Consider the following 22,854-nt stretch of genomic DNA (forward strand, 5'->3'; position numbering starts at 1 on the left):
CCGCAGCCCTCCCAAACTAATATTGATAGCTATCTACAATCTATAAACTTACCCCAAATATCACAGGAACAACTGAACATACTAAATGCCCCATTTACAGAGGAGGAAATTCGGAACACCATCAAACTTACAAAATGTCATAAAGCCCCTGGCTCAGATAGGTTATCAAATGAGTACTATCGCCAATTTCATCAATATTTGACTCACTACCTCCTTCGTATATTTAATTCATGGCAGAATTCAGAATCTGTACCTGTCACAAATCTAGAGGCCACTATTACTACTCTGCCTAAACCGTGGAAACCTCCAATATGTCCCAGTAATTTTAGGCCCATTGCACTCTTAAACTGTGATGTTAAAATTTTTTCTAAAATGCTTGCAATTAGATTACATCATGTGATCCCCTCCTTGGTTTCATCTGATCAAGTAGGATTTGTAGCAGGTCGGGAAGCAAAGGACGGAAAACGCAGGATGATAAATTTAATCCGCATAGTGGAATTGAGTGGGGTCCCCAGTGCATACCTGTCCCTAGATGCTGAAAAAGCATTTGACAGGGTGCACTGGGGGTATCTCAAAAGTGTTCTACGAAAATTTGGTCTGATGGGCCCCATTTACTCGGCGATTTGTGCTATGTACTCGAATCCCTCTGCCAAAGTTTTATCATCAGGGTTCCTTTCAGAGTCGTTTTGTATATCAAATGTTACACGTCAAGGCTGCCCTTTGTCTCATATTATTTTTGCCTTGTGCATGGAACCTTTGGCAGAAAAAATAAGGAGTGCCCAGGATAAAGCAGGTATAAAGGTACTGTCACACTTAGCGATGCACCAGCGATCCCGACCAGCGATATGACGCTGTCAGGGTCGCTGGTGCATCCCTAAGTGGTCGCTAGTTAGCTGCCACACAGGCAGATCTCACCAGCGACATCGCTGGGGACGGGGATCGCTACTTACCTGTCACACTAGGCGATCCTGCGTCCTCCCGCCCGGCTCCACGCATCGCTCGTCGTCACAGCAGGAAGCGCCGCAGGAAGCTGACGACGAGAAACAGTCCAGCCTGTTCTCGCGCGATCAGCGATAAGCAGCGGGAGAGCCGGTCGTAGGTAAGTATCAGACACAGCGATATCGCTAGCAATATCGCTATAATGTCACAAGTTATAGTGATATTGCTAGAGATATCGCTTAGTGTGACAGGCCCTTTAGAGTTGGACAGGTGTCTCACAAAATTGGATTATACTCAGATGATGTGATTATCTCTTGTGGTAATGTAGAGTCCTCCTTCTGTGCAATTATCCTTGCTTTGGAGGAGTTTGCTAATGTCTTATATTATAAACTAAATGCTGCTAAGTCTTTGGTCTATCCTGTATTGGTTCCACCCACAATTCAGGAATGTTTGGAGCGGGAGTATCCCTGTAAGTGGGTGAGCGATGAACTCCCATATTTAGGCATAGGCCTTACTAATTCTACACAATTGGTGGAAAGGAATTTCTCAAAATTGATACAAGAATCTAGGAGGAGTCTGGACGAATTACGTACAGCTACTATGTCATGGATAGCAAGGATCAACATTTATAAGATGTTGGTACTTCCCAAGGTTTTATATTATTTTCGTTGCATTCCTGTCCAGATTCCTCTTAGGATAATTAAATCCCTTCAAAAAATAGCTCATGCCTTCATTTGGGCATATAAAAAAACAAGAGCGGCTGGTAGGTTACTATATTATTCTTCTATACTATTCTTCCAACAGGTATGTTCACCCACCCAGCTCTCCTGCTCTCCTGCTGTCTGTCTATGAAGAGCACATAGTCCATCACCCAGCTTTGCACATAGACTTGCCTCTGCACCTAGCATTCACACGGTATGTTCACCCACCCAGCTCTCCTGCTCTCCTGCTGTCTGTCTATGAAGAGCACATAGTCCATCACCCAGCTTTGCACATAGACTTGCCTCTGCACCTAGCATTCACATGGTATGTTCACCCACCCAGCTCTCCTGCTCTCCTGCTGTCTGTCTATGAAGAGCACATAGTCCATCACACAGCTTTGCACATAGACTTGCCTCTGCACCTAGCATTCACATGGTATGTTCACCCACGCAGCTCTCCTGCTCTCCTGCTGTCTGTCTATGAAGAGCACATAGTCCATCACCCAGCTTTGCACATAGACTTGCCTCTGCACCTAGCATTCACATGGTATGTTCACCCACCCAGCTCTCCTGCTCTCCTGCTGTCTGTCTATGAAGAGCACATAGTCCATCACCCAGCTTTGCACATAGACTTGCCTCTGCTCCTAGCATTCACATGGTATGTTCACCCACCCAGCTCTCCTGCTGTCTGTCTATGAAGAGCACATAGTCCATCACACAGCTTTGCACATAGACTTGCCTCTGCACCTAGCATTCACATGGTATGTTCACCCACCCAGCTCTCCTGCTCTCCTGCTGTCTGTCTATGAAGAGCACATAGTCCATCACCCAGCGTTGCACATAGACTTGCCTCTGCACTTAGCATTCACATGGTATGTTCACCCACCCAGCTCTCCTGCTCTCCTGCTGTCTGTCTATGAAGAGCACATAGTCCATCACCCAGCTTTGCACATAGACTTGCCTCTGCACCTAGCATTCACATGGTATGTTCACCCACCCAGCTCTCCTGCTCTCCTGCTGTCTGTCTATGAAGAGCACATAGTCCATCACCCAGCTTTGCACATAGACTTGCCTCTGCACCTAGCATTCACATGGTATGTTCACCCACCCAGCTCTCCTGCTCTCCTGCTGTCTGTCTATGAAGAGCACATAGTCCATCACCCAGCTTTGCACATAGACTTGCCTCTGCACCTAGCATTCACATGGTATGTTCACCCACCCAGCTCTCCTGCTCTCCTGCTGTCTGTCTATGAAGAGCACATAGTCCATCACCCAGCTTTGCACATAGACTTGCCTCTGCACCTAGCATTCACTTGGTATGTTCACCCACCCAGCTCTCCTGCTGTCTGTCTATGAAGAGCACATAGTCCATCACCCAGCTTTGCACATAGACTTGCCTCTGCACCTAGCATTCACATGGTATGTTCACCCACCCAGCTAAACAAACCTACTTCTCATCGCTCATATCCGCCCTGTCTCACAACCCTAAACAGCTATTCAACACCTTCAATTCTCTCCTCCGTCCCCCAGCACCTCCTCCCTCCCCACTCATCTCAGCTGTAGACTTTGCCTCATTTTTCAAGCAGAAGATTGATAACATCAGAGACAGTTTTGGTCAACAACCCCCAGAGCCCCTTCTCCCGTCTTCCCAGCCCTCCACCTCCAAAACCAACTTCTCCACCATTACAGAAGATCGACTCTCCACTCTACTCTCAAGATCACATCTCACCACTTGTGCACTTGACCCGATCCCTTCCCACTTCATCCCAAACCTCGCCACAGTCTTCATCCCAACCCTAACCCATCTCTTCAACCTATCACTAACAACTGGTGTTTTCCCCTCAAGCTTTAAACATGCCTCAATCACACCTATCCTCAAAAAGCCCTCTCTTGACCCATCCTCTGTATCTAGCTATCGCCCTATATCACTTCTCCCCTATGCCTCCAAGCTACTGGAACAACACGTCTACCTTGAACTGTCCTCCCATCTATCTTCTTGCTCCCTCTTCGACCGCTTACAATCTGGCTTCCGGTCACACCACTCCACCGAAACTGCCCTTACTAAGGTCACCAATGACCTCTTAACCGCCAAGAGAAAGTGACACTACTCTGTCCTCCTCCTCCTGGACCTGTCGGCTGCCTTTGACACAGTGGACCATTCCCTACTATTACAGACCCTCTCATGCCTTGGCATCACAGACTTGGCCTTGTCCTGGATCTCATCATACCTAACAGACCGGACATTCAGCGTCTCCCACTCACACACCACCTCCTCACCTCACCCCCTATCTGTCGGAGTCCTACATGGTTCAGTCCTAGGACCCCTGCTCTTCTCCATTTACACCTTTGGCCTGGGACAGCTTATAGAATCTCATGGCTTTCAGTATCATCTCTATGCTGATGACACACAGATCTACATCTCTGGACCAGATATCACCTCCCTGCTAACCAGAATCCCTCAATGTCTGTCCACTATTTCATCCTTCTTCTCTACCAGATTTCTGAAACTTAACATGGACAAAACAGAATTCATCATCTTTCCCCCATCTCACGTGACCACCCCAACGAACCTATCCATTACAGTAAATGGCTGCCCACTCTCCCCAGTCCCACAAGCTCGCTGCCTCGGGGTAATCCTTGATGCTGATCTCTCCTTCAAACCACATATCCAAGCCCTTTCCACTTACTGCTGACTTCAACTCAAAAATATTTCACGAATCCGTTCATTCCTCAACCAAGAATCTGCAAAAACCCTAGTCCATGCCCTCATTATCTCTCGCCTTGACTGCTGCAACCTCTTGCTCAGTGGCCTCCCCTCGAACTCTCTCGCACCCCTCCAATCTATTCTAAACTCCGCTGCCCGACTAATACACCTGTCCCCCCGCTATTCCCCAGCTTCTCCCCTCTGTCAATCCCTTCACTGGCTCCCCATTGCCCAGAGACTCCAGTACAAAACCCTAACCATGACATACAAAGCCATCCACAACCTGTCTCCTCCATACATCTGTGACCTTGTCTCCCGGTACTTCCCTGCACGCAACCTCCGATCCTCACAAGATCTCCTTCTCTACTCCCCTCTTATCTCCTCTTCCCACAATCGCATACAAGATTTCTCTCGTGTATCACCCCTACTCTGGAACTCTCTACCACAACATATCAGACTCTCACCTACCATCGCAACCTTCAAAAAGAGCCTGAAGACCCACCTCTTCCGACAAGCCTATAACCTGCAGTAACCACCGATCGACCAAACCGCTGCATGACCAGCTCTACCCTCGCCTACTGTATCCTCACCCATCCTTTGTAGATTGTGAGCCTTCGCGGGCAGGGTCCTCTCTCCTCCTGTACCAGTTATGACTTGTATTGTTCAACATTATTGTACTTGTTTTTATGTATACCCCTCCCTACATGTAAAGCGCCATGGAATAAATGGCGCTATAACAATAAATAATAATAATAATAATAATAATAATATTATCCTTATGAATTTGGGGGGATGGGTGCCCCTAACTTACATGCTTATCATAAAGCGGCGGTACTAACGGGTATTAGAGACTGGTGGTTATTGGATAAGACACATAAGTGGCTTCAGATTGAGTCATTTTACTCTAAATTGATCTCGACGCGGCTTACGTTGGAAATGGAAGCTATTAAATTTAGTAACTACACCCCGCATCTACCTACCACATCAACAGCAATACGTTATTGGAGGAAATTTGCTTCAAGCCTTCTAAATATTCCTTTAACAAATATTTCCTTAAAAGCTTTGGAAATGCATATCCCCTGTATTAACTTACAATGCTGGTCCACTGCAGGAGGTGAATCCCTCCAGGACCTGATAGATGGCTCTCTTGTCATCTAATTCGATCAACTCTGTCCCAAATTCCCTAGTAGTAGGCATCTTTTTTACCAATACCTACAGATCAGACATCAGCTCCAAACAATGCCAGACTCCCTCTTCCTTAAACCCCCTGTGAATCACAAAGCCATGGGATTCCTCCAAGACCTGAATCAGGCCCCAAAGGTGTTTCAATCTTCTATAATGTATTAAATGATCCAGAGGTGGATGCTAAATTATCATATATGCTAAAATGGGAGGAGAAATTGGGAACAACGTGGGATCCAGAGGAATGGAGGGATAGTTTAAGAGAAATACGTGTCATCTTGTATTGGTCACCTAGAACAGTTAAAGAAGATGCATCTTAAGGCCCCATTACACATAACGATGTCCCAGCGATCCCACCAGCGATCCGACATGGATGGGATCGCTGGGACGTCGTTAGGCTAATCGCTGGTGAGCGTATACGCCGGTTTCCAAGGTAAACAGCGGGTATCCAAGAGCCGCAGCTCCTGGATACCCTATGTTTACATTAGAAACCAGCGTCCAGCGACGCTGATCACTGGTCTCTTGCTGCCACACGCAGCGATGCGTGCTGGCCAGCGGGAGACCAGCGATAAAAAAATGGCCCAGGCCGATCGAGCACGATCAGCGATACCCGGCAGGGGGGCCGGTTGCTGATCCCCGTCACACACAGCAATCTCGCTGGCGAGATCGCTGTGGCGTCACAAAATCAGCGATCTCGCTAGCAAGATCGCTGTGTGTGACGGGGCCTTTAGGTGGTATAGGTGTCCAAGAATTTCCTTCTATGACGGTATTACTGATTGGGTGGATCAAGGAAATGCTGTAGATATAGTATATCTTGACTTCAGTAAAGCATTTGACAAAGTCTCTCATACAATCCTTATTGAAAAAATGACTAAGTATGGAATGGACAAGGCAACTGTTAGGTGGATTCATAACTGGCTTAGTGATCGGACCCAAAGAGTGGTCGTAAATGGCTGCACATCCAGTTGGAAGAATGTCTCAAGTGGGGTACCACAGGGCTCTGTCCTGGGCCCTGTATTGTTCAACATCTTTATCAACGATTTAGGTGAAGGAATTGAGGGTAAACTGATAAAATTTGCTGATGACACAAAGCTAGGAGGGATAGCTAATACTAGAGAAGAGAGAGAGAGGATTCAAAAAGATTTAAATAAACTGGAGAAGTGGGCAGCAACTAACAGAATGGTTTTTAACAGGGAGAAATGCAAAGTACTACATCTGGGCAATAAAAATGAAAAAAGCATATATAGAATGGGAGGAATAGGGCTAAGTGACAGCACATGTGAAAAAGACTTGGGTATACTAATAGATCACAGACTGAATATGAGTCAACAGTGTGATGCAGCAGCAAAAAAGGCAAATGCAATTCTAGGATGTATTAACAGAAGCATACAGTCTAGATCACGTGAAGTAATTATTTCCCTCTACTCCTCTTTGGTCAGACCTCATCTGGAATATTGTGTCCAATTTTGGGCACCACATTTTAAAAAAGACATCAACAAACTGGAGCAAGTTCAGAAAAGAGCGACCAGAATGGTGACCGGTCTGCAAACCCTGTCTTATGAGGAAAGGTTGCAGGATTTGGGAATGTTTAGTTTGCAAAAGAGAAGACTGAGAGGAGACTTAATAGCTGTCTACAAATATCTAAAGGGCTGTCACATTGTAGAAGGATCAACTTTATTCTCATTTGCACAAGGAAAGACTAGAAGCAATGGGATGAAGCTGAATGGGAGGAGACACAGATTAGATATTAGAAAAAACTTTTTGACAGTTAGAGTGATCAATGAGTGGAACAGGCTGCCATGAGAAGTGGTGAGTTCTCCTTCAATGGAAGTCTTCAAACAGAGGCTGGACAGACATCTAACTGGGATGATTTAGCGAATCCTGCTTTGAGCAGGGGGTTGGACCAGATGGCCCAGGAGGTCCCTTCCAACTCTACGATTCTATGATTCTATGATTCTATGATTCTATGACAACTGGTACATTATGGGCCAAACCAGACTTCGGCTTGCTGGAGAGGTTGCGGTGGTTTGGGATCGTTGAGCCACATGTGGTGGTCCTGTCCGATGGCGATCGGTTTTTGGAATACTATAAATATGTTGTTAAGGGAGGTGACTGGGATTCAGGTTAACTTGACACCATCAATGAGACTGTTGCATATAGGGACAACTGATTTTCCTTTAAATATCAGGGGTATAGTGTCACATATTCTGATTGCGGCTAGGCTCACCTTTGCTGCTAAATTGAAGGGGATGTCTCTTCCCACCATGAGAGAAGTGGTGGACAAAATTAATACACATTGTCAATATGAACAAACTCTGGCGCACTCGTCAGCTAACAAGAAAAAGGTTGATCAAATATGGGAACTGTGGTTACTTAGTCAGAGGTCTGCCCCTTTGCATTGAAGATATACAGTATATCTTTTCATATGATTTTTTTTTATGCAAGTGTCGATATGTTTTCTGTTTTATACATTATGTCAATCTATGAGTATGCGCATTTATGCTTATGTTTCCCTTGTTTAAACCCCTACGTTGGGGGTGTTGTTACTTATATATTTTCTTTTTCGAAAATATGCAATAAGAATTTATTGAAGTAAAAAAAAACCGCGTTCAAGATATGATCAAAAAAACGCTATAATTAAAATGTGCTTTAGGTTTACAAAGTGCAAAGAGAAAAGTAGAAGTGTCTTTCATGTGAAAAAATTATGGTTTTGATTGCCTTAAAAAGAGTCTTTTTGCTGAGTTTTTGTAGTAGAAACGTCCTAGTTTTTTTAGGATTATTTTGTAGAGTTTCCATTCTGTTTCTTTGTCAAAGACTCAGTGTGAACACATCCTTAAAGAGTTTTCTCATGGAAGACATTTATCACCTACCCACAGAATAGGTGATAAATGCTTGACCTCTAGGGGTCCCCCATTGATCGCAAGATTATGGATCCTGATCCCCTTTTCCTCTTCACTTTTGTCAGGATTGAAGGGCGTGTCGTGGCCCTCCATGACCTCCACTACTCTATTCATGTCTATGAGACTAATGCAGATAGTTGGACGCTTTACTCTGCTATCTCCTCGACGCACGTTTAATGGGCACAAAGTAGATGTGTTGTTACATGACGCCCAATCAAATGTTCTTTTAGGAGCAGCTCTAGGTAACAAAAAATCCCCCAGCAGAGAACACTGAATTTCTATTTTGAAATTAAGAAAAGCAAAAAATTCTGACATTATTAAACCCACCAAGGTATATTCACTCTTATAACCCCAAAATAAGCTGAGTATTCTAAATTGTTTATGCTGTCACACATAAGTACAGTAAATGAGCTGAAAATTGCACCTCTTCACTTGAGAACCTCTCAGCCTGAGTCATCAGCATTTCTCTTATGCTAAAAATAAAGCAGAAAAAAGAATTTAAAGACAGCTTAGAAATGGATCCCAGCAGAGCAGCTCTGCAGTCACCTGTACTTACTGATCTGATTTGAGAAGGCCACTGCCTTCAGGGTCGAACACTTTGAAAGCATTTAGAATTGTTTCCTCTGGATCAGCTCCTGCAAATTTAAATAATTACCTTTATTAATAAAATATATCATAGGAACACAATATATGTAAAGCTGGAGCACTTTTCTCAATTGTACAGAGTCGGTACCACTAAAATGATATTTTGACATTGAGACTACCACATTCACATCAAGAAGGCATTACCCTCATTATGAAAAGTAGCTATGGGCAATGAAAAACAAAGATCGAGAATGGACCTTGACTATTGCTATGAGGCTCTCAAGTTCCAGTCAAGAGACCCGCGGCTACATTTTTGGATACATTTTATATCAGGGTTAATTACCCTACTTGCTTTCTTCATGCAGAAAATACAGTGGAAATAGAAATCTTACAAACCCTTGTTACAATGCCTAATTTTTGGCATGTAAAAAAAATCATACCAAGAAGAATCATCTCAGAACTTTTCTCTTTAATGTCACCCATAATCTGCACAGTTCAACAGAGAAACAAACTGAAGTCATTTTGAAGGGGAAGATAGAAATAAAATTAAAAAAAATGTGGTTACATAAATGTGAACATCCTCCCTCTTATAATTGGGGTTGTGGTTGTGATCAGAAATAGTCAATCACATTTAAGCTCATGTTACATAGTCAGTACACAGCTGTTATTATTTATAGTGATTTTGATTAACCCTATATACAGTTTAGCTGTTCTAGGAGAATTTTCTTGACATTTTCTTAGTTGCATTTCACCATAAAAGGCATGGTGCATAAACAGCTTACAAAAAAGCAAAGGGATCTCCTTGTTGAAAGTTATCAGTCAAAACAAAGGTACCAAACAATTTCCAAGGCATTATATATACCATGGAACACTGAAAACGGTCATCAATAAGTGCACAAGAGTTACTATACCTAGAACTGAATATCCCTGAAAAATTAATGAAAAGGTGAGAAGAAAATTGGTTCGAGAGCCCTACAGCAATATTAAAGGAGCTGCATGAATTTTTGACAAGTACTGGCTGTGCACTGCATGTGACAATATATTCCCATACTCTTCACTGTGGGGAAGTGTGGCAAGATGGAAGCCTTTTGTAACAAAATTTAAAAAAACCATCCATCGAAGCCAAGCTATATTTTGCCAAAACATGGGAAAACATGTTATGGTCCTATGAGATGAAGTTTGAACTTTTTGGTCATAATTCCAAAAGTTATATTTAGTGCAAAACCAATACTGCACATTACCAAAAGAACACCAAACCCACAATGAAGCAAGGAGGAATCAGCATTATGCTTTAGGACTGTTTTTCAGCAGCTGATTCTGGGGCTTTAGTCAAGGTGGAGGGAATTGTGAACAGTTTCAAATATCAGTTATGTTTGCATGAAAGCATTCAGGCCTCTAATAAAGCTAAAGATGAATAGGAATTTCACCATTCAGCACAACAACAAGCCTAAGCTTACCTCTAAATCAACAAAAGAATGGCTTCGGCAGAAGATTAAAGTATTGGAATGCCTCAGCCACAGCACAGACCTGATCCTATTTAAAAATCTGTGTTTTGGCCAGAAGAGGGCTGTACACAGGAGATGACCTCTCAGTCTGACCGATGTGGAACTCTACTGAAAGGAAGAGTGGTCAAAAATTGCCTATTCTTGATTTGCCATACTGATAGACTACTGCCCAAATAGACTGCATGCTTCCATAAATTCAAATGGTACTTAAACAAATAATTAGTTTAAGAGTGTGCATATTTATGCCATCAGATTATTATAGTTCTCTTTTCTTTTTCCACGGGAAAAGATTTCAGTTTGTCTTTTAATTTAATTGTTGAAGATGAAATTATCTCTGAAAGGCTAAAAGATTACACAATTCCTTTGTATTTTAGGCAAAAAAAAAAAATTCTCTTTTTTCCTTTTAAAAATTACAATCGGGTCAATGCAAAAGTTTTGGCTTCTATGGAGATTAGTGTACACAGATAACTTTGACCAAGGTTTCAGACCTTAATTAACCTGTTAAGGTTATGGCTTGTTCGCTGTCATCATTAGGAAAGGCCATGTGAAGCAAACTTCCAAGTTTTATAAAAACCCAGCCTACTCTAGCTTTGTGCAAAAACAGCAGCCATAGCTTCTAACCAATTGCTTAGCACTCTAAAAATGAAAGCCTATAAGAAGATAGCAAAGCATTTTAAAGTTGCCGTTTCCTCAGTTCGAAATGTAATTAAGAAATGGAAGTTAGTGGGAAGGAACAGTGGAGGTCAAGATAAGGACAGGAAGACCAAGCAAAATTTCAGTGAGAGCTGCTCGTAGGATTGCTAGAGAGGGAAATTAGAACCCCTGTTTGATTGCAAAAGACCAGCAGAATGATTTAGCAGACTCTGAAGATGTGGGGCATTATTCTAATGTTCAGAGCCACATCCAAAAATATGGCCTTCACGGAAGAGTCATCAGAAGAAAACCTCTCCTACATCCTCACAATAAAATTAATTGTCAGAAGTATGCAAAAGAATATCTAAATAAGTCTGATGCGCATTTTGGAAAGTCCTGTGGACCAATGAGGTTAAAATAGAACTCTTTGGCCACAATGATCAAATAGGGAAAAATGAATTCAATGAAATTTCAACAAAGTCTTAAAGGGAACCTGCCACCCCCACAGGGCCTAAGTAAAAGAGCCACCTTCAGCAGCACTAAGACTGCATTCTGTGAAGGTGGCTCTTATGTTTATTATCCCTAGGAACGCTGAAATAAAAACTTTTATAAATTTCCCGCCATACCTCTATTGCGTCATGAAGGTACTAACATCAGGTGATGATGTAAGGATATCGCGCCTGCAGTGTGTTATGATATATTCACACTGCGAGGCTGGGAATCTGGTGCCTGTGCAGTGAGGATCTCTGTGCCTGTCCCCATCTCCTTCCGCCTCTTTCCAAAGTATTACGGTGGAGGAAAGAGGTGGAGGGAGATAACACATAACACACTGCGCGGCAGGATCTGGGGCCTCTGCTACACGCAGGCGTGATATCCTTACATTATCACCTGGTGTAAGTTCCCGGGCAGCGCGCACGACGCATGCCCGAGAAATGTTTGCAGAGTGCAGCCGCCGGTGACATAACGAGGAACAGAGGAGGCTGCGCACAGAGGCAAGAGGGGGATGATGGATGGCTGTGAGGTGGTGAGACGGGATGAAAACATACCTCCATGACGCAATAGATGTATGGCGGGCAATTTATAAAAGTCTTTATTTCAGCGTTCCTCGCGATAATAAACATAAGAGCCACCTTCACAGAATGCAGCCTTAGTGCTGCTGAAGGTGGCTCTTTTACTTTAATAGTCCCTGGGGTGTGACAGGTTCTCCTTTAATGCAAACATACTGTAACACCATCTGTAAAAAAGCTGAAAAGAGGATGGCTTCTACAAATGCATAATGATTGTAAACACACGTCAAAATCCACAATAGACTACCTCAAAAGGTGCAAGGGGAAGGTTTTACAATGGCCTTCACAGTTCCCTGATCTGAGCATCATTGAAAATCTGTGGCTAGACCTCAAAATAGCAGTGCATGCATGATGGCCCACGAGTCTCACAGAAGTGGAAGAATTTTTCAAGAAAAAATGGATGCAAATCTATCAAACAAGAATTAAAAGACTCTTAGCTGGCTACAAAAAGTGTTTATAAGCTGTGATACTTGCAAAAGGGGGTGCTACTAAGGTATTAACAATGCATCATCCCTTTTTCCAATTTTTGAAATATAAAATATGAAGTAATATATATTTTTTGCCTAAAATATTTCATCTTCAGCTTGCTTAACTGTTCTCAATAATAGTAATTTTGAACAGCGGTGCCCAAACTTTTATATGCCACTGTATGGTTTTCGTATTACTTATATAATGTGTTTAAAATAATAAAAAGCACTCTTGATAATTGGTGACATTAAAGATGAAAAAAGTTCTGAAATGATTCTTCTTGGAATCATTTACCTATATGGCAAAAACCTGACAAATTAAATGGGGTGTGTAGACTTTTTTGTTGCCACTCTAAGGCTATGTGCACACGTTTCGTAATTGCCGCGGAAATTTCCGCGGGAAATATGCGAGAAAACGGCATTTTAATTCCCGCCTATTTCCTGTGGAAAAACTAGCGATTTGCAAGCGTATTTAGCTTGCAGAATGCTAGCATTTTCCAAGCGATCTGTAGCATCGCTTGGAAAAGTGATTGACAGGTTGGTCACACTCGTCATACATAGTGTTTGACGAGTGTGACCAACGTTTTATTATTGAGGCTGCCTATGCAGCATCAGCAGTAAAAAGATCTAACGTTAAAAATAATAAAAAAATAAAAAATCGTGTTTTTCTTACCTTCCAACATCCCGCGTAGCGTCCCCGATCGCAATGCTCCAGGCAGGTCCCGTTCCCAGTGATGCATTGCGCCAATGACCTTTAATGACGCCGCTGTCTCGCGATACTGTAGCGGTCTCGCGAGACCGCGACGTCATCAAAGGTCATTGGCGCAATGCATCACTGGGAACGGGACCTGCCAGGAGCATCGCTGAGGCCTGGTGACGCTGCGAGGGACATCGGAAGGTGAGAATAATACCATTTTTTATTTTAATTCTTTTTTTTACAGGGATGGGGTATCCAGAGCCTGGAGGAGAATCTCCTCTCCTCCAGACCGTGGGTACCATCCGCAAATGTTCTGATTACTTTTCGCATGGTGTGCACAGCCACATGCGGAAAGTAAGCAGAACAATGCAATCCTGCAGTTACTCTTTAAATTAATGGGGGTGCAGGTCACTTTGCAACACACCTGAGAATTACAATGTAGTCCCATTCAAGTGAAGGTACATGTGTAAAGATATCTGACATTTTTGAAGTGTATTTTTTTAATCAATTTATTTGAACCTGTGGCATTGTATGTTGCATTAATTTGGGGTTACAAACAAGTGCTGCGTTTTTAATTGTATCTAGGGTATTTGCACAATAGTGTGTGTATTTAATGTTATTAATAAATCATTAGGTAGCGGAGGCTTTTAGAGTAATAGCCCAAATATTTAGCTCTATAGTTAAGGATGGACATATTTCCAAAAGCTATCGCTAAACAGGTTCGTGGCTTTCTAGTATAGTAATAACTCCTCTTGCTGGCATTTTTGAAAACTTGGACACATACATCTAAGATTCTTGGTAGAAATTATAAAGTACAAACCTTTCAGCTTCTCTCCAAACATTGTTAAGAACACTGTAAAATTGATTGGTCCTGGAGCTTCTTTTAACATTTCTTCCAGTTCTTCATTTTTTACATTCAATCGCCCTTTCAAGACAAAAGCATGTGAGCACAAAACTGTAATATCATAGCTATATGTCATTCAATAGGCGGAAGTGTGGTACGTTTGTGCCCTTAAAGAGGTGGCCATCATTTTGTCATTGATGACCTATCGTCAGGACAGGTCATCAATAGTGTTGAGCATTCCGATACCGCAAGTATCGGGTATCGGCCGATACTTGCTGTATCGGAATTCCGATACCGACTTCCGATATTTTTTCAATATCGGAATTCGGCATCGGAATCGGAAGTTCAGTTGATTGACGGCCTGACGTCATCATGATGCGCGGTGTGTGCGCATCATGATGCGCCGTCATTTCGGGCCTTCCGGGGGTCTCTGCCGGCCTGCCGGGGGGCTGTGCCGGCCTGCCGGGGGGCTGTGTGGACTGCCCGGGGTCTGTACCGGCCTGCCGGGGGGCTGTGCCGGCCTGCCGGTGGTCTGTGCACCCTGTGGGGGTCTGTACCGGCCTGCCGGGGGGCTGTGCCGGCCTGCCGGGGGGCTGTGCTGATGTCCGGGGGTCTGTGCAAGCATCGTCCGATGGGACTACAAGTCCCATCGGGCGATGCCTGCTACCATGACAGTGATTGACACATTAGCCAATGATGGGACAGTAGTAGTCCCATCATCCGGCTAATGTGTTAAATGTTAAAAAAAAAAAAAAAAAAAAAAAAATACTACATGCATGCTACATACATACTACATGCATGCTACATATATACTACATACATACTACATACATGCTACATACATACTGCATGCTACATACATACTACATACATACTACATACATACTACATATATACTACATACATACTACATACATGCTACATACATACTGCATGCTACATACATACTACATACATACATACTACATACATACTACATACATGCTACATACTGCATGCTACATACATACTACATACATACTACATGCATGCTACATACATACTACATATATACTACATACATACTACATACATGCTACATACATACTGCATGCTACATACATACTACATACATACTACATGCATGCTACATGCATGCTACATACATACTACATACATACTACATATATACTACATGCATGCTACATACTACATACATACTACATATATACTACATTCATACTACATACTACATATATACTACATACATACTACATACATACTACATACATACTACATGCATGCTACATACATACTACATGCATGCTACATACATACCACATACATACTACATGCTACATACATACCACATATATACTACATACATACAATACATTCATACAATACATACATAGACATACAGTACATATAACATAGAGTAACATACTTACCAATACTTGTCACATTGTTCCCCGAAGCCATTGTCTATTCCGGGATAAATATTAACATAACAAACCACAAAAATACTCACCCACGATCCGAAGCAGTCCACGAGTGTGTCCCACGACGATCTTGGGTAGAGAACGGCAGCATCAGATGATGCTGCCGTTCTCTACGGGCTGCAGGAATCCAATGACGGAAGGTAGGTATCCTTCCGCACTGTATTCCTCCGCCACTTAAAAAAAAAAAAAGTCCCTAGTCTCACTTTATGCCATTGCTGCGTGGGAATTTCCCACACAGCAATGGCATAAAGTGAGACTAGGGACTTTTTTTTTTTTAAGTGGCGGAGGAATACAGTGCGGAAGGATACCTACCTTCCGTCATTGGATTCCTGCAGCCCGTAGAGAACGGCAGCATCATCTGATGCTGCAGTTCTCTACCCAAGATCGTCGTGGGACACACTCGTGGACTGCTTCGGATCGTGGGTGAGTATTTTTGTGGTTTGTTATGTTAATATTTATCCCGGAATAGACAATGGCTTCGGGGAACAATGTGACAAGTATTGGTAAGTATGTTACTCTATGTTATATGTACTGTATGTCTATGTATGTATTGTATGAATGTATTGTATGTATGTAGTATATATGTGGTATGTATGTAGCATGTAGTATGTATGTGGTATGTATGTAGCATGCATGTAGCATGCATGTAGTATGTATGTAGTATGTATGTAGTATGTATGTAGTATATATGTAGTATGTAGTATGAATGTAGTATATATGTAGTATGTATGTAGCATGTAGTATGTAGCATGCATGTAGTATATATGTAGTATGTATGTAGTATGTATGTAGCATGCATGTAGTATATATGTAGTATGTAGCATGTAGTATGTATGTAGCATGCATGTAGTATGTATGTAGCATGCATGTAGTATGTAGCATGTAGTATGTATGTAGCATGCATGTAGTATATATGTAGTATGTATGTAGCATGTAGTATGTAGCATGCATGTAGTATATATGTAGTATGTAGCATGTAGTATGTATGTAGCATGCATGTAGTATATATGTGTTATGTATGTAGCATGTAGCATGCATGTAGTATGTATGTAGTATATATGTGGTATGTATGTAGCATGCAGTATGTATGTAGCATGCATGTAGTATATATGTAGTATGTATGTTGCATGTAGTATTTATGTAGTATGAATGTAGCATGTATGTAGTATGTAGTATGAATGTAGCATGTATGTAGTATGCATGTTGTATGTATGTAGCATGTAATTTTTTTTTTTTTTTTTTTTTTACATTTAACACATTAGCCGGATGATGGGACTACTACTGTCCCATCATTGGCTAATGTGTCAATCACTGTCATGGTAGCAGGCATCGCCCGATGGGACTTGTAGTCCCATCGGACGATGCCTGCACAGACCCCCGGAGCCTGCACAGACCACCGGCAGGCCGGCACAGCCCCCCGGCAGGCCGGCACAGCCCCCCGGAGCCTGCACAGCCCCCCGGCAGGCCGGCACAGCCCCCCGGCAGGCCGGCACAGCCCCCCGGCAGGCCGGCACAGCCCCCCGGAGCCTGCACAGCCCCCCGGCAGGCCGGCACAGCCCCCCGGCAGGCCGGCACAGCCCCCCGGAGCCTGCACAGACCACCGGCAGGCCGGCACAGACCACCGGAGCCTGCACAGACCCCCTGGCAGGCCGGCACAGCCCCCCGAAAGGCCCGTACAGACCCCAGAGAGGCTGTACAAGGGCAGGAAAGGGTTTTTCTTATTCCGATACCGGAAGTCCCATAGACTTGAATGGGACTTCCGGTATCGGAATCGGCGATACCGATACTTTTTTTAAAGATCGGCCGATACCATCCGATACGATACTTTGAAGTATCGGACGGTATCGCTCAACTCTAGTCATCAATGTTTCATCGGTTGGGGTCTGACACCGGGCACCCCCCACTGATTAGCTGCTTTTGGTGGAGGTGGTGGCACTGCCAGACGGAACGGCTCGATTTTGGAGCTGCTCAGTATCCTGATAGTGAGTGCGGCAGGGTACTGCACATCTGTCCCTATTTATTTTTGTTGTTATTCTTCACATTTGAGAAAATCGGATCACACGCTGAGTCTGATCAGAGTGTTTAGGGCTCACTTACACTTGCGTATAAATTGGACTAGTGTAATCCAATAAAAAATCAAATTGTGCTTCAACCAATATTACTCAATGAGGCAGTGCAGATCTGCTCTTTTTTTCTCATCTGTATTCAGCTTGAGGAAAAAAAATGCAGCATGCTGCGGACAGCCGTGTAAATCAGACAAGACTCGCCAATGCAAGTCTATGGGTGCTAGGAAAAAAATGGACGGCACATGGACCATCAGTATGGCATTCAATTTCTACACACATATTCCAAAGTATCCAGGAAATTGCACCAGTCAAGCACAGTGTAACATTAGGTATTGAGAATAGGAGTAAGATAAAGAGGTAGGATAGTGTGTTAGATATAGATAGGAATGGGAAAGTGCAGTGGAGGACACAGTAGAAGCAAGAAATAGTTAAGTCTAGCATAGGAACAATTTAAGTATCCAGGAACAGCCCCAGTTTGGGAGGGGCAAGGATAGTTATATGGGGAAACATTTCCTGGATGTTGCCACATAGAAATAAGATGAGATATCAGATAGGAGAACTGAACTTGTGGAGTCCAAGCCCAGAGGGCTGAAAAGCACAGGAAAGCGCAATCAATCTTTTGGGCAGTATAAGGACGGCCACCACTAACTTTAGCGGACATTTCCAGAACGCCCAGGGCCTGTGGCCTGAATTAGTTTCAGAAGAGAATGCCTTATTCACCTTCCAGAAGAGGAAGCCAGACAGAGAACTGTTTCAGGAAAACGGGTCGGAACACATTGAAGCTGCAGAACCAGACAGAATATTTCCGGGGCCAGGGGTGCCAGATCAGAAAGGGATAACTCAGGCTGAAAACGATGTGACTGTAACATCATATTGTGCTGTAACTTAAATGGAAATTGGACTGTTCAGTAAAGTTCCCTTGTTTGAGAAGGATCAAGTGTCTCCTGTTCAATGTGCGCTAGTCCAAGAACCAGGAATGCGGAGTTAACTACGGCTTCCAGCCAAACCATGAGTGTAATCTAATTCACACAATGCACAAGGGAGAAGGGATATTTTTTACTAGAGGGGTGCCAGCGTACGGGAACACAGCAGCCTGTCATCCATGACTACTGCCCTGTGCACCTTACAACTGTTTAACCTAATAAATAAATAAATTAAAAAAAATGAGATGAGGTCCCCCCTATTTTATGAAACCAGCAAAGGGAAAGCAGACATCTGATATGGTCCACAGTTATTGGGCCCTTACCAGCCTAAAAATATCAGTCATCAGCCGCCCCAGAAGTAGAACATTACATGAGGTGCTCCAAGTCTGGCACTCTGCTGTCGCTCTTCCCAATTGCCTTGGTGTGCTGGCAGTTGGGGTAATGGGGCTTGTAATCACCTGCGCTCCACAGGATGCGGTGACTGTGAAGAACCGTGATGTCAGTAATGTTACTGCTCTTTACAGTTGTCGGCTGTGTGGCTGCTGATAAAAGCCTATGGAGTCTCAGAACAAGGCTCCAAAGGCTTTGGACTACGTCGGACCTGTGTAGGACTTTTTTTTTAATTGGTGAGCTAGGGAAGTGTCTTGTTTTTATTTTTCTCTTTATTTGTTTTTCAGGTTTCCATTTGCGGACTATGTTGGATTCCTTGGATTACGTTGGACCTGTTTGGGCTTTTTTTTTTGTTTTAAAATAAATCGGGGAACCAGGGAAAAAGTCGGAGTGCTTTTTTTGTAATAAACTATTTTTAAGTGGGTGTCTTTTACTTTTTAGTACTGGGTTTACAGCTGATATCAACTCCAAGCCCCATTACCCTGATTACCAACGCACCAAGGCAATCAGGAAGAGCGATTGCTTAGCATCGGACTTGGAGCAACTCATGTGATGTGCCACTTTTGAGGTGGCTGAGGGCTTGTATTTTAGGCAGAAAAGACCCCAATAACCATGGATCTTCCCAGCCTGATAATATCAGCTCACAGCTGTCTGCTTTACTTTTACTGCTTTCATAAAATAGGGGGCACACAAAGTCATTTTTCTACTTTATTTATTTATTAGGTTAAACAAGCATAAAAATCTGTAGCATAAACTCCACATGAAAGGCACTAAAGGGTGCAATTTTAAAATATGCAGAGGGTTTGTGAAATTATATATCTACAGGATATCTATCTATCTAAAACACGTCATACAGATCGCATACAGATCTGAGCTGAGAAAATAATCTCACACTTGCATTGCACTCACATGACAAAAGGTAAACCATACTGATTCCACTCCGACTTTTCTGGATGAGTGTCGGACTGATTTTTTATACGCTAGTGTGAGCAAACCCTTATTGACATAATCAGACTGATTTTCTGGATGGAGAACATACGGTCCTGTGACCCCAGCCTTAGAGTGGATACATCTATAATCGGTATCACCCAATTGTTAATGTAGTCAGCGATTACCAAGAGGAATAAACAGAGGAACACCATAATGTCGGGTTTTAAGAAAATAAGTTTTGGAATTTTGATTCTTAAAGCAGAAATATCTGGAGAAGTGACAGGTCCTCTTTAAATGGATGTTACTCCCCCAGGTGGCAAATACTTATGAGTTTGCCTTAAGTAAAATAAACCTGCTATTTTTATCTGTCACTAACTCTGATAACAGCTGTATACTCTCCAATGACAACTGAGACTTGGGGATACTACACAATTATGTGGATAGCGTTACAGTTTCATGTGCGGACATGGCAGTGAGGTATGTGTGACATTTAGATAATTTATGGACAGTATATCCAGGATGTAATAATGAAGGATTAACTTGTAGCATCATTTCCATAAACTGCTCATATATTACTGGCAACATGTTCTCAGATATTGTACTAGCCGCCTGTGTCTATTTATTTAGTAGGAGAGTGGACTATGTACACACATACATATATAGCCGTATTACCTAAAGCTGCAAAGGTATCTCTGAGATCTTCTTTATCGATGAACCCATCTCGATTCTGGTCCATAATGGTAAAAGCCTCAATTAAGAAGAATAAAATAAAAGTCAATTGTATTTATTGTAAGGATTTTGTATTTTTTATATGTTTGATAAATTTGACCACTGTGGTCTTTGTCCAATGCTCTGTGATGGGATGTGTTGGACATAATAAGAGTAATATACAGTAGTAGATAAATCCCACAATTTATCAAAGGCCCTAATTCATCAAAGTTTTTACTCCAAAATTCTGGCATAAAAAGCTTTGAGGCAACATGAAGCTGTGTTAAAATTTTGCAACTTTTGGCCTTCTCATGCATTTTTGCCTAACTTAGACAAAGCTGGCAGTGCTTAACTGGGACAGGGGGCGAGACGACCACCGCTCGTCAAAATCATGATGAGAGGCAGCTTTCACTACACCACAAATCTTACTCCAGCTTGGATTGGAGTAGTATTTGTGGCCCAATCAGGGGTGCATGCCACTTGTCCGACGCTCCTGATTCATTAATAGGTGTATGCCTCTTCATGAATGAAGAGTGTCTGACGTGAGCCTGCCCCCTAATCAAGATTGGTGTTAGCAACGCCGGTCTTGATGAACCAAGGTCATTTTATTTCACCCAGTTTACAGTTTTTAACAATAGTATGAATACGGCAAAAAATTAATTCCAGGCCAGTACTTCAGGCATGACTAGGCCTCTGAAATCCTTGCATGCAGTGAAGTCTAAGGCCTAGACGCACTGGAAACCAGAGCCTCGAGTGAAGCAGCTGAAGATAATGTGTGCAACAGGGAATTGAGAAAAGAACTTCGACAAGTATCCAGGGTCGCGGAGCGGCGTTGGAAGAAAACATGCCTGACAGACGACTTCACTGCTTTCAAACAAGCTACACTTGCCTTTATATCAGCCCTCACCTCTGCTAAACAGACCTATTTCACAAACCTTGTATTTTCATTATCCCACAACCCAAAACAACTGTTCAGCACATTTAACTCTCTCCTCCACCCACTACTGCCACCTACAACTCCCCTCATCTCTGCTGAGGACTTTGCCACCTACTTCAAAAACAAGATCGACCAAACAAGGCAAACCTACAGTTCCAGCACCCCAACCACTCCACATACCAGACCTCTGCCCTTCCCTAATAACCTCCCTCTCCAACATCACTGAAGGAGAGCTTACTCATCTCCTTTCCAAATCACACCTCACCACCTGTGCACTCGAACCCATACCTTCCCACCTGCTCCCCAACCTCACTAACATGATCATTCCAGCCCTAACCCATCTCTTCAACCTATCCCTAACTTCTGGTACCTTCCCCTCTGCCTTCAAACATGCCACCATAACACTCATCCTCAAAAAAATCAGACCTTGACCCAACTGCTATGCCCAGCTATCGCCCCATATCACTGCTCCCGTTTGCTTCCAAACTCCTTGAACAGCATGTCCATGCTCAACTTTCCTCCCACCTCTCATCTAACTCTCTCCTTGACATCCTGCAATCTGGCTTCCGCCCCCACCACTCCACTGAAACTGCCCTGACCAAAATTACTAATGACTTACAGCCAAAGCTAACAGACAGTTCTCCATCCTCCTCCTTCTCGACCTGTCCTCTGCCTTTGACACAGTTGACCACTGCCTACTGCTACAGATTCTTTCTTCCCTTGGCATCAAAGACCTTGCCCTGTCCTGGATTTTCTCATACCTTTCCGACCGCACATTCAGCATTTCCCACTCCCACACTACCTCCTCAACTGTCCCCCTCTCTGTTGGAGTCCTCCAAGGCTCTGTCCTGGGGCCCCTACTTTTTTCCATCTATACTCTTGGCCTAGGACAACTCATAAAGTCCCATGGCTTCCAGTACCACCTGTATGCAGATGACACTCAGATCTACCTCTCTGACCAGATGCCACCTCTCTGCTGTCCAGAATCCCGGAGTGTCTATCAGCCATATCCTCCTTTTTCACCTCTTGCTTCCTAAAACTCAATGTAGACAAAACTGAACTCATTATCTTTCCTCCATCTCACGTATCTTCCCTACCCAATCTATCTATTATGGTAAACGGCATCACGCTCTCTCCCACACCTGAAATCCGCTGCCTTGGAGTAACTCTCGACTCTGCCCTTTCCTTCAAACCA

General features: G+C 43.2%; 1 protein-coding gene across 1 annotated transcript in view; it reads right to left on the reverse strand.

Moving 5' to 3' along the window:
- Nucleotides 1–22,854, reverse strand: part of MYL2 (myosin light chain 2) — a 32,975-nt gene that overhangs the window by 3,240 nt on the left and 6,881 nt on the right. The window contains exons 3-6 of the mRNA XM_073579135.1: nt 20,687–20,762; nt 14,201–14,305; nt 8,983–9,061; nt 8,851–8,899 (exon numbers count right to left, since the gene is read on the reverse strand). Coding sequence (XP_073435236.1) covers nt 8,851–8,899; nt 8,983–9,061; nt 14,201–14,305; nt 20,687–20,762 — 309 coding nt within the window. The remainder of the gene's footprint in view (nt 1–8,850; nt 8,900–8,982; nt 9,062–14,200; nt 14,306–20,686; nt 20,763–22,854) is intronic.

Source organism: Dendrobates tinctorius, unplaced genomic scaffold (genome assembly GCF_039654945.1).
Source record: "Dendrobates tinctorius isolate UK_male_01 unplaced genomic scaffold, ASM3965494v1 ptg000003l, whole genome shotgun sequence".
Lineage (NCBI taxonomy): Eukaryota > Metazoa > Chordata > Amphibia > Anura > Dendrobatidae > Dendrobates > Dendrobates tinctorius.